The sequence below is a fragment of the Oryzias latipes genome, chromosome 10 (assembly GCF_002234675.1).
Source record: "Oryzias latipes chromosome 10, ASM223467v1".
Lineage (NCBI taxonomy): Eukaryota > Metazoa > Chordata > Actinopteri > Beloniformes > Adrianichthyidae > Oryzias > Oryzias latipes.
Window position 1 is genome coordinate 24620319 of NC_019868.2, and position 14904 is coordinate 24635222.

A 14904-nucleotide genomic window follows, 5' to 3' on the forward strand; every position below is an offset into this window, starting at 1 on the left:
TAAGGTTTTCTTTCTACTTCAGGTAAGACCTAAAACCTTTTCTGCTGTGAATTGTCCCTTGTTTTTATCACATTTTTATTTGTTTCTGTGGAGGTTCTCCTGGATGCCCTGTCCTTGAGACAATCACAGCTGTTTCTAACCAGGTTTCATTTTTAAGGAGGGGTCTTCTCTGTTTTCAGTATCGGAGAGTCCCATGGATTTGTCTAGTTGTTGGGTTCTGTTATGGGTTCTTCTCCTCCACAGTTTGTGTCAACCTTTGTTAACAAAATCTTTTTTGACCTGTGCTGGATCAGTTCTAGCCTTAGGTTTTCCCCCCAACTGGCCAGCTGTAACATTTTGTGGCTGTCTAAATACATGCCTGATGCTACAAGGCATGATGTTGTTGTAGCTGGAGCTGATGGAGCATGGCAATAATGCTGTTAAACCTCTTCTGGTTTTTCTAAAGTACAAAAACATTTTTCAAAAGGTACATTTTTCTCATTTAGTTCAATTCAAAGGGTGGTAATTTGTGGAATAATTTACTGACCAAAGACAATTAATTCTTTTAAAAAGTCAGTAGCGAAAAATTCAGAGAATTAAAAAAAAAGGTGAACTATTTTTTTACTATGAACTCAAAGAAATCTAAGGAAAGAGAAGAACAAACATATAATTTCACTCGTTAAGCTTCCAGCTCCCTAAAACAACATTAAAACTGTTGCAAAAATGTGTATAATTTTTGTCAAACTTGATTTTTCTATTAATATCTTTAAAAAAAGGAAAATATTTTATGTTTTAGGTAAAGAATAAATGTCCCCAAATGTATCTAGAAAGACACATTTTTCTCCTGTGGAATGAGGAGGACTACATGGAGGTGGAGGAGGAGGTGCTGGGAAGAGGCGTAGCACCTCCTTACAGAGGGCGGCGTCCGCGGAAGAAAACGGGACACGAGAGCTCCGACAGGCCGACAGAGGGAACTCATTTCCAGGGTGGATTCAGTGAATTCCAGCAGGTAAGAAGATGGAGCAGCGTCTAAGGCGTTTATCTCCCCACTTTAAAAACATAGGCTGGTGTGACGTTCAAGAGCGAGAAAAAAAATTGATTTATTAATCACTGCGAGAGATTTTTTATTTTTTATACACTTCACCGTTTTATTCAAAATTTGTATGACCTCTTTTTGTTTTTATTTGGCTTAAACATGTGTGGACAAACACATTTTCAACAGCTTTCCCTAAATTACATTACTCTAAATTGTAAATAAGTTACTTATGGTGCCAAATCGGGGGCAATAGTTAGAAACAAATGTGAAACACATCAAGGGAAAATGGTAAACGTTTAAAATCAATGTAAAACACATTTTTCTGAAATATGTAAAAGGAAATCGCGGGTTTTTATTTGTTTTTCCTAATGAGCGGTGGAATGTCCGTGATGTCATGAAACGCACCGTCATTCCAGACACAGACGTGTGTCCTGAGCCTGCAGTCTGCCTGAGGGCATCAATGTTACAGAGTTTAACAGTTTTTATTTCATTTACAGATAATTGAAATATATTCAGAGTTCAGTATTAAGTTCAGTCTAAATAATGCAAAAATTCTTCTTAAAATTTCAAATCACTAGAAATAATAGCAGGAAAAAACAATCCACAGTTTAAATTTCAATCAGGAAGATTGAAAACTAAACCAAGCCAAAGACTACAATGAATCATATTCACTTTGAAATTAAACAAATCAGATCCGGAACCAGTCATGCAAATGACCCGGTGAACCAACAATTGTCTGTGTGTCCAACTGTTGCGGACAGTTTGATCCATATTTGTCACCAATCTTGCGCCTGACTATATAAGTGTGTGCCGGTACGAGCTCCAACCTCCACATTTGCACATTGGTTCTAAGGTTTAGCTTATTTGTTTATGTGTCATGCTGCTGGTAAAACCATGTCACCACTGGAAACTGCAAGAAAGGTCCTTATTTTAAATAAGAACATGTTCTTCATAGCTCACCTGGTTAAATAAAAGTTAAATAACATAAAAAAGGCAGGCAGGAGAAAGGAGGTCGTGAGGGTGGAAGTTTCAGAAAAAGAATTTATCAATGTTTGTCAGGAAATGGAGGAACGATTTCTCTGGTATCAGGGAGGATCTCATTTTGCTTTTTGGTGAACAAATAAGCAGTTACATATGTGATCGTTTTCTTTTTTCTACATTTCCAAACTGCATTAAATGCTTAAAACCATGCACCTTTGACCTCTAATGTGCATTTGCAGTTCATGATTAAAACCAGTTGGAAGTAAAATTATCAACTCTTAGTCGTCTGGGGCCTTTTAGAGCTTTAAAAAAAAACAAAAATCTTTACAATTAGCTCCCTTAAATTATCTTTAAAACTGTTTTTTTATGACAATGGTTAACATCCATTATCTTCGTACAACCCCATCATATTTGTAACTGTCCCACAATAAACCTGAAACTGCCCAAAAGATCAATTTCAGGTGGTACATTTTGTATGCTTTTACCGAAAATCATAAAAATTGAGATCAGACAAATTTGATGCTTTATAGCAAACGATTAAACTTGTATAGACAAAATAAAAATGTAAAAATACACAAACGAAGCAAAGAAAGGGTCAAAACAAGGTTAAAAAAATCTAGGTGTAGCTCCAATTAAACTATATAGCAAGATCCAAGGATTATTCTAACAGTTATCATAATCTATCACTTGCGTGACCAAAATCTGGCAAAATGCGGCCCTCGTTCAAATTTCTACTGGTCCACAGTTTCCCGTCATAAAATCAATGATATGTGGCTCCCAGCACTTTCTAATAACTGCAATTTTGTTTTATTGTAATTGGCTTCATTAAATAAAAAAGCAACGACATGAGGCTGCTTGACCTTCAGATCCTCAAAGGCCAAATGAGAAGAACAGAGTCATTTGATTTGGTAAATAAAACCACAAGACTTCTGAATGAGAGAACCATTTGTGTCCTTTTCCTCTTCACATGAGTTATATTTGGAAGTTTACAGTTGGCATTTAATCGTGAATCATTTCAGATTTGATATTGACAAAAGGTTCTTTATAGAAAGACTTCTCTATTATTTTTGTTAAAATACACTATAAAATTTACATTAATTTTTGATAAAAAATTGTGTGTAGATATGGTTCTATTTTATGTGAAGAAATAGAAAAAATATTGTTAAATAGTTCATTTACTAGAAATGTTCAAAGAATACAGGCTGATTGGTTGGCCCTAACACATTTTCACTTATCCAAATCCACCCCTCTTTGCAAAACGTTTAAACACCCCTGGTCCATCAGGACTATCATAAAAACAACTTTTTTTGTTGTAAGAAATTGTAGATGGCAGCGTGCATGAGTGTTGATTTGTGCATTGTGTATTAAAGCAGGCGGCTGTCTGCTTCCTGGCTCACTTTAACAGAGTGCTGCTGCTGCAGAACTGCACTTTAGCTCCAGGCTGCACTTTGCAGCGACAATGAAAACAAAGAATGCACCTTATGGATGAAGCTCATAGAGCAGTGAGTCAACCAATCTGTGTGCTGGAGTCCAATGAAGTTCTCACGTTTTTTAGATCCTGTACTTGTTTTTAAAGGCATATAGGCCAGCGCTGCTACTAATCTAGTTATACTATAATTAAAAAAAACAAAAAACTTTTCTCCATATGACAGGTAAGAATCACGAATATACATCATACCCTTAAAGATGAAAACATAAAACTACAGTCTTATGTTTTCAAAGACTCTTGTCCCTCACATGCTGCAAAAACTAAATCAAAATAGGTCAAACATTCTTATTCATTTCAGATTTTCTAAGAAATGTGGTTTTATCCAGAGTCCCTATTTAAAAAAAAAAAAAAATCTAGTCACTAAGACAAACTTATTGAAAAACTTTCTTGATAAGACAGAAAGTAAGACAATTTCTCGTGAAGCAAGTCTTTTTACATCCTTAAGGTTCAGTTTTGCAGTGACAGGATTCTTCTTTCACACCTGCATTTGCTTGCGTCACCCACAGGTGTCAGGATGTCTGCCAAGGTGAGCGCCGAGGAGATCGAGGAGATCAGGGAAGGGTTCAAGAAAGTCGGTGAGTTAAGATCGATGCCCTGCGGTCACCATCTCCACATAGATTCATTATTTTCCTCAAATCTTTTGATCACACAGCAAATAGAGGTAGCCTACAAATGGAAAAAGAGTAACAATTGTGAGAAGAAAATAACTACAAAGTACTAAAATGATCCGTCCATGCAGCAAGCCATCTTATCTAATGATATCAAAATCAAGAAACAAGGAGTTCCAACTGGAGGATAGAATGATTTCAATCTGATTTCTATTCAGCCCAATCATATGTTTTTTTTTAGTTCTGAGCAAATAGTTATTATTAATTTTTTTTAATGTACTTAATTATAGTTCATTGCGATTAGTGACACAAAACTAGTGTATTTAGTGGAAATGACTCATTTTAGAACTTATTTAGCTAAATATTTTTACTGTACATTTTTGTACTTTTGTAAATTGTACGTTTTTTTGTGAAATTCCTTTTCTTATGCATGTATTCACTGAACAGTGATCGGCTCTCTTCTTGTTCATGTGTATAGTGACAATAAAGGCATTCTATTCTATTCTATTCTATTCTATTCTATTCTATTCTATTCTATTCTATTCTATTTTATTCTAAAATGAGAATGCAACCTTAGTAAACATTGGCCTTTCAAAATAAATCCCCATAAATTTTAATAGTACCACTCATTCATAAAATATAAATCTGAATTTTGATTTCCAAAATAATCACAATGAATGCCAGCCTAATATTTATTGAATTTTAATATAATATCCTTGAAATTGAATCCAAAATTACAGTCAAATTTGAGTTTATTTTTATTTTTCATTATAAATCAAGTTTTTCTATTGTCAAGAGTTGGAGCAAAAAGATTTAGACCAATTTTAATAATAATTTCCTTATTTCTATATGTCTTAATGAGACAATAATTTATCAACTAAACTAATAAACCTGGTAAAATATCTTAACTGTCTAAAAACAAGGTTTGAGATCTTTGCAAGGATCAAATTGTTTGCAGTGAAAAATGTACTTTCAATATATGGAAGCATATCTGTCTCATAATTCAAAATAAAACCCATTTTGAATCACGAGACAGACATGATTCCATATAAACAATACAGATATAAAAGAATAGTTATTATTTTGTATTGACACTGCAATTCAGTAAGGGGGGACTTTAAAAGAGCCATCATTTTAGTACTGACCGTTGTTGTTTCTTTTCCCCTGCCTTCCCCCGCTGTGCGCAGACGTGGACGGTAACGGTTACATCTGTGCGAAAGAACTGGGTGACCTGTTCCGCGAGGTGGGCTGTCCGCTGCCCGGATACCAGATCAGGGAGCTCCTGCAGAAGCTGGACCGCGACAAAGACAGCCGCATCAGCTTTGACGAGTTCACCACTGTAGGTAACACCGACTAACCTACTAACTAACTAACCATCTGACTCAATATAGAAAATCACAGACTGATCAGCTAAGAAACAAAAAAAAACTAATCCTAGTTACAGTTTTGTGACTTCATGATGTAACTTTTTAAAAGTATGAATAATGTTATTGTTCTATTTTAGTTTTTCTTCATCTTATAGCTGTAACCAGCAATCACGCCCCTCTTGTGAAAAAAAACAGTCTATTTGATAAAAGCAGAAAAATACCATGTTTTTGTGGTACCCAAAGTAAACTGAGAGTAATATCAGTTAAATGTCCTAAATTTTGATTTGCTTTGACAATGTCAACTAGAATTTTTCCTAAATACCAACATGTTTTCCTGGATGCCAGAATGCACTGTTTTTGGTTGGTGGTGTCATGGCATGACTGTGGTGCACAACTTTACTGGTTCAATACCTGGCGCTTGCATTTTTCACAAAAACAACTTTTTTATGGTGCTGTTTTCACATTATTTATGGTCAGCTTTAATCATTTATTTATTTTAGTATTATTAGTAGTGTTTTTTTTGTGCCAATTATTATCCTTTAAGTTTTATTTTCATTCAGCAACATAGCATTCAGCCTTGCATTTTCTTCTGGAAATGCAGCTCCTTCTAGTTTAGTAAAATTATTTTTCAAAATACTGAACAGTTTTTATGGAAGAGTATTGCATTCAGTTTACTCCGGTGTACCCAATATAAATTCTAAAAATTAATTTAAGGAATTTGGTTTTTGTTGGTTCATTTACGGCGGCAGCAATTGACAGCAGCCAATAAATTAATAAATACATTTTAAATGAATGATTAGATAAATAAATAACTGCTGGCACTAAATTATAGACGTGTAAAAATGGAACAAAAATTTTTTTTTTTAACTGAATGCAATATGCTTCTATACAATTAGATTCTCTATACATAAAAAACTAATATGCAAGTTTGTTTTTTGTACTCTAATCTGAAGTGCTTAAAGTGTTGGAATGTATATTTCTTTCCTTTATTTTTTGGATGTTAGAGGTCATCTTAAATTTTCGGATTCTTGATTCTTTGAACCTAATATATTTGAATCTAGACCAGATCTTTGGGAAAAATAACAAGATTATAAGAATAAAATGTAAAATGTTGTGTCCATGTCTTCATGTAGATCTTCAAAGAGATGAAGGATGACCGCATGGCCCAGGGTTTCCGGAAAGCTCTCAACAAGAAAGAAGGCATTGTAGCCATCGGGGGCACGAGTGAGATCTCCAGCGAAGGAACCCAGCATTCAATCTCTGGTTAGAGCTCCAACAGCGGCCACTAATCTTCCTCAAACTTCCTGACATTCTGACCATCTTGTTGCTTCTTTAACTTTAGAACAGGAGCGCTTCGCCTTCACAAACTACATCAACACAGCTCTGGGGGAGGATCCTGATTGTTCGCACTTTGTGCCCATCAACCCCAACACCGGGGCTCTGTTCAAAGCCGTGGCGGATGGCATTCTGCTATGGTAAACGTCTTTCAGAGTAGCTTGTTGGCAGGTTTAAAAACTCTTTTGAAGGTTATATGGTTTTTTTTTTTTTTTACTCTCGTTTGTGATGCAGCAAACTCATCAATCTTTCTGTGCCGGATACCATCGATGAAAGAACCATCAACAAGAAGAAACTCACCCCTTTCACCACACAGGTGAGGCTGTGCCTTGAAGGTGCACATGGTATTTTAAAGGAGTTGTTTACATTTTTAAATCAGAAAGCATCTTCAAAATGAGGGAATGTGATCAGTTTGTGTGTGATTTAGTTCAGTTTATAAAATATATTGATTTATATATGTATAAATATGTATTTTTAATTCTTTGTTTCATAACTGACATTGCTAGAAGCTCGTTACATATAAATGTGACCCCCCCCCCATAAATTCTGATTTTCTGTTTTGTATGGAAGCATACGTGTCTCATACTTCAAAATAAAAGTAAATACCTGAAACACTTTTTCATTTTCACAATAAAGCATATGCATCCATAATTTTGTTCCCATATGGAAAATTGTAAATGTAGAGAGCGCCCTCTGCTGGAACAGAGCTTAATGCGGTTGCAGGTTTTACTTTTAACCTTTGTGCTATCCTAGGCACTTTAACATTGGGAATTGGGTCATCTAGACCCACTAGACAGTGCTCTGAACCTTTTTTCTTCAATGGTTTGTGAACCTCACTTGTGTCCATGGATTACATGAAATCCTTCCACCTTTATCCACCTTTGTCATGGTAGGAATAACACGTCAATGTAAGGGTGGGGTCATCTAAGATAGCACAAGGGTTAAGTCTCACTCCAATCATCTATTTTAAAAGCGTTCCCAGTGGTCTTTTAGCCAAAATCCAAAAAACTGTGTTGTTGTCTAGGACATAGTTTCTGCAGAGCGAGACTTCATTAGAGATGTGCCTAAGAGTTGTTGGTGGGACAGTTGGCGTGGAGCAACCCCGCCTCCCTTTCCTTCTCTGTTGCTGGCTAGAATATTTTCTACACCACAAATACAATCTTTTTCAAACTGCATTTTTTTGTCTGCTCCCGATTCACAACAATTTAAAGAAAGAAATTCAATTTTGAGCTAAATATAATTAAGACATGTCCACCAGTGTCAGAAAAATCCCCCAAGGACAAAAAACACAATTTTCATTGGAGTGGGTCTTTAATTTGCCTCCACATGTCCATAGAAAGTGCTGGAGCTTGTTAATATAAGAATATGCTGCATTTTAAAAGATGTCTGTTACAAGACGGATTCAGAGGCGTCTGTTTTTACTAATGTTCAATCAAATGTATAGTTTTTTTAGTTGTTGCTTGTTGAGCACTATTAGTTACAGGTTTCAGGTGATTGTACTGTGAAATACGGTGGCCTCACATCAACAAATCAATTAACATTAAAATATGTTAAAGATCAGAACAACAAATAAAAAAAGTAAAACAAAAAACACCAAAAAAAACATCACATTTTAGAAATCAAAATGTAAAAAAAAACTTGAAAGAAAAGTAATTTCAGGAAATAAAATTGACTGTTAAGAAGTCAAAAAAAAGAAAACGGAAAAGGTTAACATTTCACTTTTCCTTTCATCCATCTTCTAAAACTATTTTCTCCCTCTCTGAGTCACGGGGCTGCTGGAGCTTATCCCACCACTTTTATTGCAGGAAATTAGTATTATTTTCAAAAATGTTTCCTTTTTTTTCATTTTTTGTTTGTTTATTTGTGAATTGTGTGAATTTTTTCTTGATTTCTTAAAACTTTTTATAATTTGTTTTTAATTGTTGTGATCATTATCATGTTTTTTTGAGTTGAGTGATTTGTTGATTTCATTTGGACTTCAGGGCCACCGTAGGGGAAGACTCTATATGCTACTAAAAAGGATTAGACTCTGGATTCACCTTTTTGTCCCTCATTGAGGGCTCTGGTCTGTGAAGTTGTTGCATCAGGAGATTATTTGATGGTTTCTGCTTCAACAGGAGAATCTGAACTTGGCTCTGAACTCGGCTTCAGCCATCGGCTGCCAGGTTGTAAACATCGGGGCTCAGGACCTAAAGGAGGGCAAACCCCACTTAGTGCTGGGGCTCCTCTGGCAGATCATCAAGATAGGACTGTTTGCTAAGATACAGCTGAGCCGCAATAAAGGTACGCCATCTCCGAGCATCTTAACCCAAACGTGCACAGATGATCGTGCATGTGTCTCCGTCTTTGTGCAGCCATTGCAGCTCTGCTTCAGGACGGAGAAAGCCTGGACGTGCTGATGAAGCTCAGCCCTGAGGAGCTGCTGCTGCGGTGGGTCAATTTCCACCTGAAGACAGTCGGCATGTCCATCACCAACTTCTCTGCAGACATTAAGGTGCAAAAGTTGACCAAGAGTTTTTGCTTATGTGTAAATGACTTAATTCAACATTTATTTACAGGATATATTTATGCTGCATAGTCATGTGAATTTGCCTGCTCATACATGTATATCTGGGGACAAAAATCTATAAACAGCTGTGGTTGTGAATTCATTTTTTTGTGTCTGCACAGGACTCTAAAGTCTACTTCCACCTGCTGGAGCAGATCGCTCCAGACGGCAGCAAAGAAGATGTTCCTCGAGTTGAAATTGACATGACTGGTCTCTATGTAAGTGAAAGGAAAGGAGCAGCTCCTCCTTGATGTTCAGTTAATTTTAAATCAACATTGAAGCCGTGAGCGGCGTTGTATGGTCCACAGGTGCTACAGGCTGAGCAGCTGCTGCTAGCACCTCAGTCTTCCACTCAGCCCCAGTCACCCTGCATGTGACTTTTTTTTTCTTTTTAATGGCAGCTTATCTTTTGGTTTTATCTCCATAGCAACTCCCTAGCAACCATTTTATGTGAAAATTTTACCTGAACAGGTCTGTGTAATTTTCAGAAGAATTGGCGAAAGGAAATGTTTGGATTTCCTCGGCAACAGAGGTTTTTTTTTTTTTTTGTTAAGTGCGGCCATATTCCTAATATCTTCATATCTTATTTCATATTATTTTGTTTCGCTTGAGCCAGGGATTCATGTATGAAGTTTTTACAATGTTCAGGTAGAAAATGTGCGACCACCAGGGAAATGCGAGAGCGTGGTGCTAGCGCAAGTAAAAAAAACAACAAAAAAACATTTTTTTCCACCCAAAGTACCTTTGCAAATGAGTTAGCTGGAGTTTATATCTGTAGTTGGGCCTAAAGGTAAGTTTTGTTTAATGGTGGTCTCTTCCTGAGGTCAAAGGTCAACAAAACTTTGATTGTGGTTGTAGACTTAGGCTGGTGTTAGGGTTTTTTGTTAGATTTCCAGTTAACCTTATCTAAAACTAATTTCAAGCAATACACTTAATTTTCAAAAAAAAAAAAAGAAATACCCTACAAACTATGCTTTAAAATAATTATTCCTAAATAATGCAATGTAGTACATTTGATAAAACGTTGAGAATGTTTGGAAAAACCAAAATATAACTAGGGTAATGAATACAACATGAACTGCAATATGTGGGCTTGAAAACAATAGTAAAGACACATTTGTTTCTTTTTTTTTCTTAAAGCAAAAGACTCTAATCCCAAAAATTCTGTTCAAAACAGAAGACTTGTTCATTAAAGTATTGGTTAAATGTTTTCTCTCCAAAGTTAATCTTATTTACAACATTTTTTGTTTTGTTTGACATAAGGGATACTGACACCTTTTGGTCTTGGAAAACACAAATAAAAACCTAAAGAAGGGATTTTTTTTTAGTTAGGAAATTGCTTAAGGAATAATTCTGATTATGACAGAGCATGGCAAAAAAAAATGGGGCTTTGCATACATTTATATGCAAGTAAATCAGGTCTTTACCAGCTTTTTTTCTTATCTCTACAACATAAAAATGTACATTTTTCAAACATTAAATCTGTATAAAAAGAGTTATGTGCTTATAGAATTCCATTTGGCTGTAAATGTTGAAGATACTGCCCTTTCTTTACCCTTTATGACATTTTAATGTTACCTTCACCTTGAAGGATATCAGAAATAAACCAATATATTTTTGGTAAAAATATTTGGTATTTAACCGAGTAATCCGTGTTTTTTTTTCTGTCACCAGGAGAAAGATCTTAAAAAAAGGGCTGAGCTCATGCTGCAGCAGGCCGAACGTCTGGGCTGCAGAGAGTTTGTAACGGCCACCGACGTCGTCACCGGAAACGCCAAACTGAACCTGGCCTTCGTGGCCACGCTCTTCAACAAGCACCCGGCTCTGACCAAACCAGAGAACCAAGAGTGGATTGTTGAGGGTGAGCGAGGATGGAAAAGGCTTACCGGTAGTTAATTCTGTCCAAACACTCAAGCTGTTTGTCTCTCAGATGAATCCAGGGAGGAGAGAACGTTCAGGAACTGGATGAACTCTCTCGGGGTCACTCCACATGTCCATTACATCTACGGGTCAGAGCCTCTCCGTCTGCAACAAGCTTCAGCAGCTCCATGAAATGTCTGCATGAAACCCATGTTTGTCTGCATGCAGGGATCTGCAAGACGCCATGGTGATCCTACAGCTTTATGAAAAGATCAAGGTGAAGGTGGACTGGAACAACAGAGTCAACCATCCGCCGTTCAAGGGGGTCGGAGGAGGACATTTAAAGAAAGTCAGTGCACAAAGACACGGTAGAAAATGCACGCATATACGAGATTAATGGATCTGTTCCTGGACAACAGATTGAGAACTGCAACTACGCAGTGGAGCTGGGAAAGCAAAAGGCTGGATTCTCCCTGGTGGGAATCGGAGGGCAGGACCTGTACGATGGAAACGAGATGCTCACTCTGGCGCTGATGTGGCAGCTGATGAGGAGGTGAGAAGTCATTTTTAAAGTCCCAATCCGACTTTAAAATTTATTGACAATGGTTACTGTACTGTTTTTGATTTATTTTCAAAGCGTTCCTCGTGGTCTTTTAATCGTGATGATGCTGTTTAAGGCTAAATTAAAAACCCTTTTTGTCGATTTAATTTATTTATTTTTTTAGGACTTATTTTCTGCAGAACGGCAGGAGTTTATTAGAAAACTGCCTCTGGGCTGGATTGTTGGCTTATAGCAACCATGCCTCACTTCTCTTCACATTGCTGAGAGCTTTCTGTTTACAAATTGGAGCTATCCAGCCGTACAGTTTTGATCCAGATTCTTGTTCAGGAACACAAAGACGTGCATGGATCTATTTATCTGCAAGCGAATGCATCACAATGGAGCGGAGCAGGGAGATGGTAGCGTAGTTTCCTTGTTACAAATAAGCTCTTTTTCCAACTGCATTTTTTCATCTGCTCCTGATTCACTATGATTTGAATAAAGAAATACTCTGGAATGCTATTTTGAGTTTAGTTTTCTTTAGATAAGTCCTTCAAGAACATGATTAAAACATTTTTATCAGAGTGGGTCATTGAGTATCCCAGCCTTATGTGGGAATTTTGGTTGTCTTGCAGTACAGCCAAGCACAGGTAGAGGGTGCTGTAGGTTTAACAGAGATTTAATCGCTTTTTATGTAGAACAAGGAGGAAAATCTGAGAGATTAAAAATCTAAGAATTTCACACAGGTACACTCTAAATTTGCTTGAAGACCTGGGACACGGAGAAGTGGCTGGAGATGATCTGATCATTTCTTGGGTCAACAAGACTTTGGCCGAAGCTGACAAAAGTTCATCCATCAAAAGCTTTAAGGTTGATAAAAAATACTGGACTGTGATTTAGGTTATACAGTTTGACATTCGTGTTAACAGAGTTTGACCTTTCTCCTCTAGGACAAATCTATCAGTACCAGTCTTCCAGTTCTGGACCTCATTGACGCCATACAGCCGGAGAGCGTGAACTTCGAGTTGGTAAAAAGAGACGCAGAGTCGAATGCAGACAAACTGGACAATGCAAAGTAATAAATCCATAATTTTACTTTTTATGATTAAAACTGACTGTCCTATGCAACTATGTTGTTGGAAAGATGTAATATTGTGACCTTTACTGTGACCCCTCCTTTTCTATAGGTATGCGGTCTCCATGGCGAGGAAAATCGGGGCTAAAGTTTACGCTCTGCCCGAGGATTTGGTGGAAGTCAAACCCAAAATGGTGATGACCATCTTTGCCTGTCTGATGGGGAGAGGCATGAAGAGGGCGTAGAGGAGCAGCAAACGGCGTCTGTCCATCTTTGCCTGGGGAGGCATGAGGATAGGGGGGGGGCGGCGGCGTGGATGGATGGTGTCGCAGTCTGACTGGAATTTTTCTGCCCGTTTCATTTTTGACAGAAAAAGGCATTCATTATCCAAATTGTTGCCCATGGCACCAACTTCCTCCCTTTACAGAACATTCTCTTCTAAAATAAAAGCCATGATCTGTGCCGGGGTTTTGATGAGCGTTACCAAATTTTTATACCTCAAAAAAAATGTCTAGAAAACCTTGTTAAGGAATAAAAATGATTTTCATTCTCATGTTTTCATGAACTTTTGCAATCAGTCTTGCTGAATACCAAGAGCCATTACAAACCTTTGATTCTGCTCAAGCAAAAGTAATCGCAAAAGATGTCGTATTTTTCGTTTTCTTTAAAGTATTTGACCAAAACTCGAGTGCTGCTCCAGTTTGACTACATTTAATAGACTCCCTAATAGAATAAAGCATTAATAAGACAGACATTCAAAACACACTTTATGAATTTAGCTCAAATTTGAACAGAAACAGGAAATATTTTATTTCAGCTTTTTTTTTTTTTTTTTTTTAGAAAAAAGGCTTAATAGTGACAGTTTTTTTGTTAGAAATGAAAAATAAATGAATAAAATGCCCTTGAAACAAAATGAAAAAGCAGCTTGTTTGCACATGAAGTTTCTGTTAAACATGAAATCCATGAGATGTCTTGTAAAGAAAATAAAATGCCTGTTAACCCTAAATAAATATCCGACCACTTAAGCTCCAAAATTACCTTAATTTAGCATCTACTTAAAAGCAAAAACATTAATTTTTTTAACTAATAAATTCAGGCTTCAAAGGGTTAAAAAAATAACTGCTGTGAGAAATACTACTGCTATGCTCTTCAGTGTAAAAATATTGTCTTAACCATTTCAATTTATTGAATATCATTTTTCTGTTGAGCTGAAAATGTGTTGAAACAGATATTTATATTTGTTTTCCCCTTTGCAGAAAACATCACAGTCTCACAAATTTTTGTTATCAAAAGGAAACATCAAATTAAAAAAAAACAAATTGTACAATTTCATTGTACACTTCTGAATAAAATGTTATCTCAAAGTGTGCCTGGTGTTTGTTTTTGTAAGTTTTATACTTCAGTGATTATACTCTGCCATGCATGTCTGATGTGCTTTAAGAACACAAAATTAAAGATATCAAGCTCTGAAACAGGCTTAATATCAGCATAAATTCAGATTTTAAAAGATGCTATCCTCTTTTTTTATACATATTTGTTCCTTTTATAAAAGTGCACAATCATCAGCAGCAGCCTGTCAAGCCACTGATGGCAGATGGCTTCCACATCTTTCTCCACTCATCATGGTTTTGGGCACTCTGGGTCCACATGCAGCCTGCCTTCTGCTTGATGTCATCTCTCCATCTTTTCTTCTGTCTTCCCCTTCCTCTCTTCCTGTCCCACAGAGTCCATTCTGTTGTTTTCTTAGCTCAAAAAGTGCACAATAGTACAAGGTAAATAAGACAAAAGAAATATGTAGCAAACTTGGGATAATTAGTAATGAATAAATTGGAAAAAATTAAAAAAAAGTAAAAGACAATAAAGAAATAAACATTCATACATATACATACAGAGACACATCTTTTTCATTTCATATTTTGCTTGTTTGATGTTTTTTCTTCTTCTCATTTTGTCTGTTTTGGTTTGTGCAGTCACAGCTGCCTTCACTTTGCTAATCAGACACACAAATATATAAGGGACTCTCCTTGAGCCGTCAGTGTTGCCTGTGTTCCTGATCTGGGCTTGCTGGCGATGTACTGTGTTTAG

General features: G+C 36.5%; 1 protein-coding gene across 1 annotated transcript; it reads left to right on the forward strand.

The window, feature by feature from the left end:
* Nucleotides 1–886: 886 nt before the first annotated feature.
* Nucleotides 887–14186, forward strand: LOC101157305 (plastin-3-like). The gene is made up of 16 exons (XM_004073550.4): nucleotides 887–988; nucleotides 3992–4060; nucleotides 5281–5432; nucleotides 6594–6723; nucleotides 6803–6935; nucleotides 7030–7111; nucleotides 8913–9078; nucleotides 9150–9289; nucleotides 9466–9561; nucleotides 11018–11204; nucleotides 11274–11352; nucleotides 11432–11552; nucleotides 11623–11756; nucleotides 12491–12614; nucleotides 12695–12819; nucleotides 12932–14186. The coding sequence occupies exons 2-16, from the start codon at nucleotides 4000–4002 to the stop codon at nucleotides 13062–13064; spliced, it is 1863 nt and encodes a 620-aa protein (XP_004073598.1). The 5' UTR covers nucleotides 887–988; nucleotides 3992–3999; the 3' UTR covers nucleotides 13065–14186.
* Nucleotides 14187–14904: the final 718 nt, after the last annotated feature.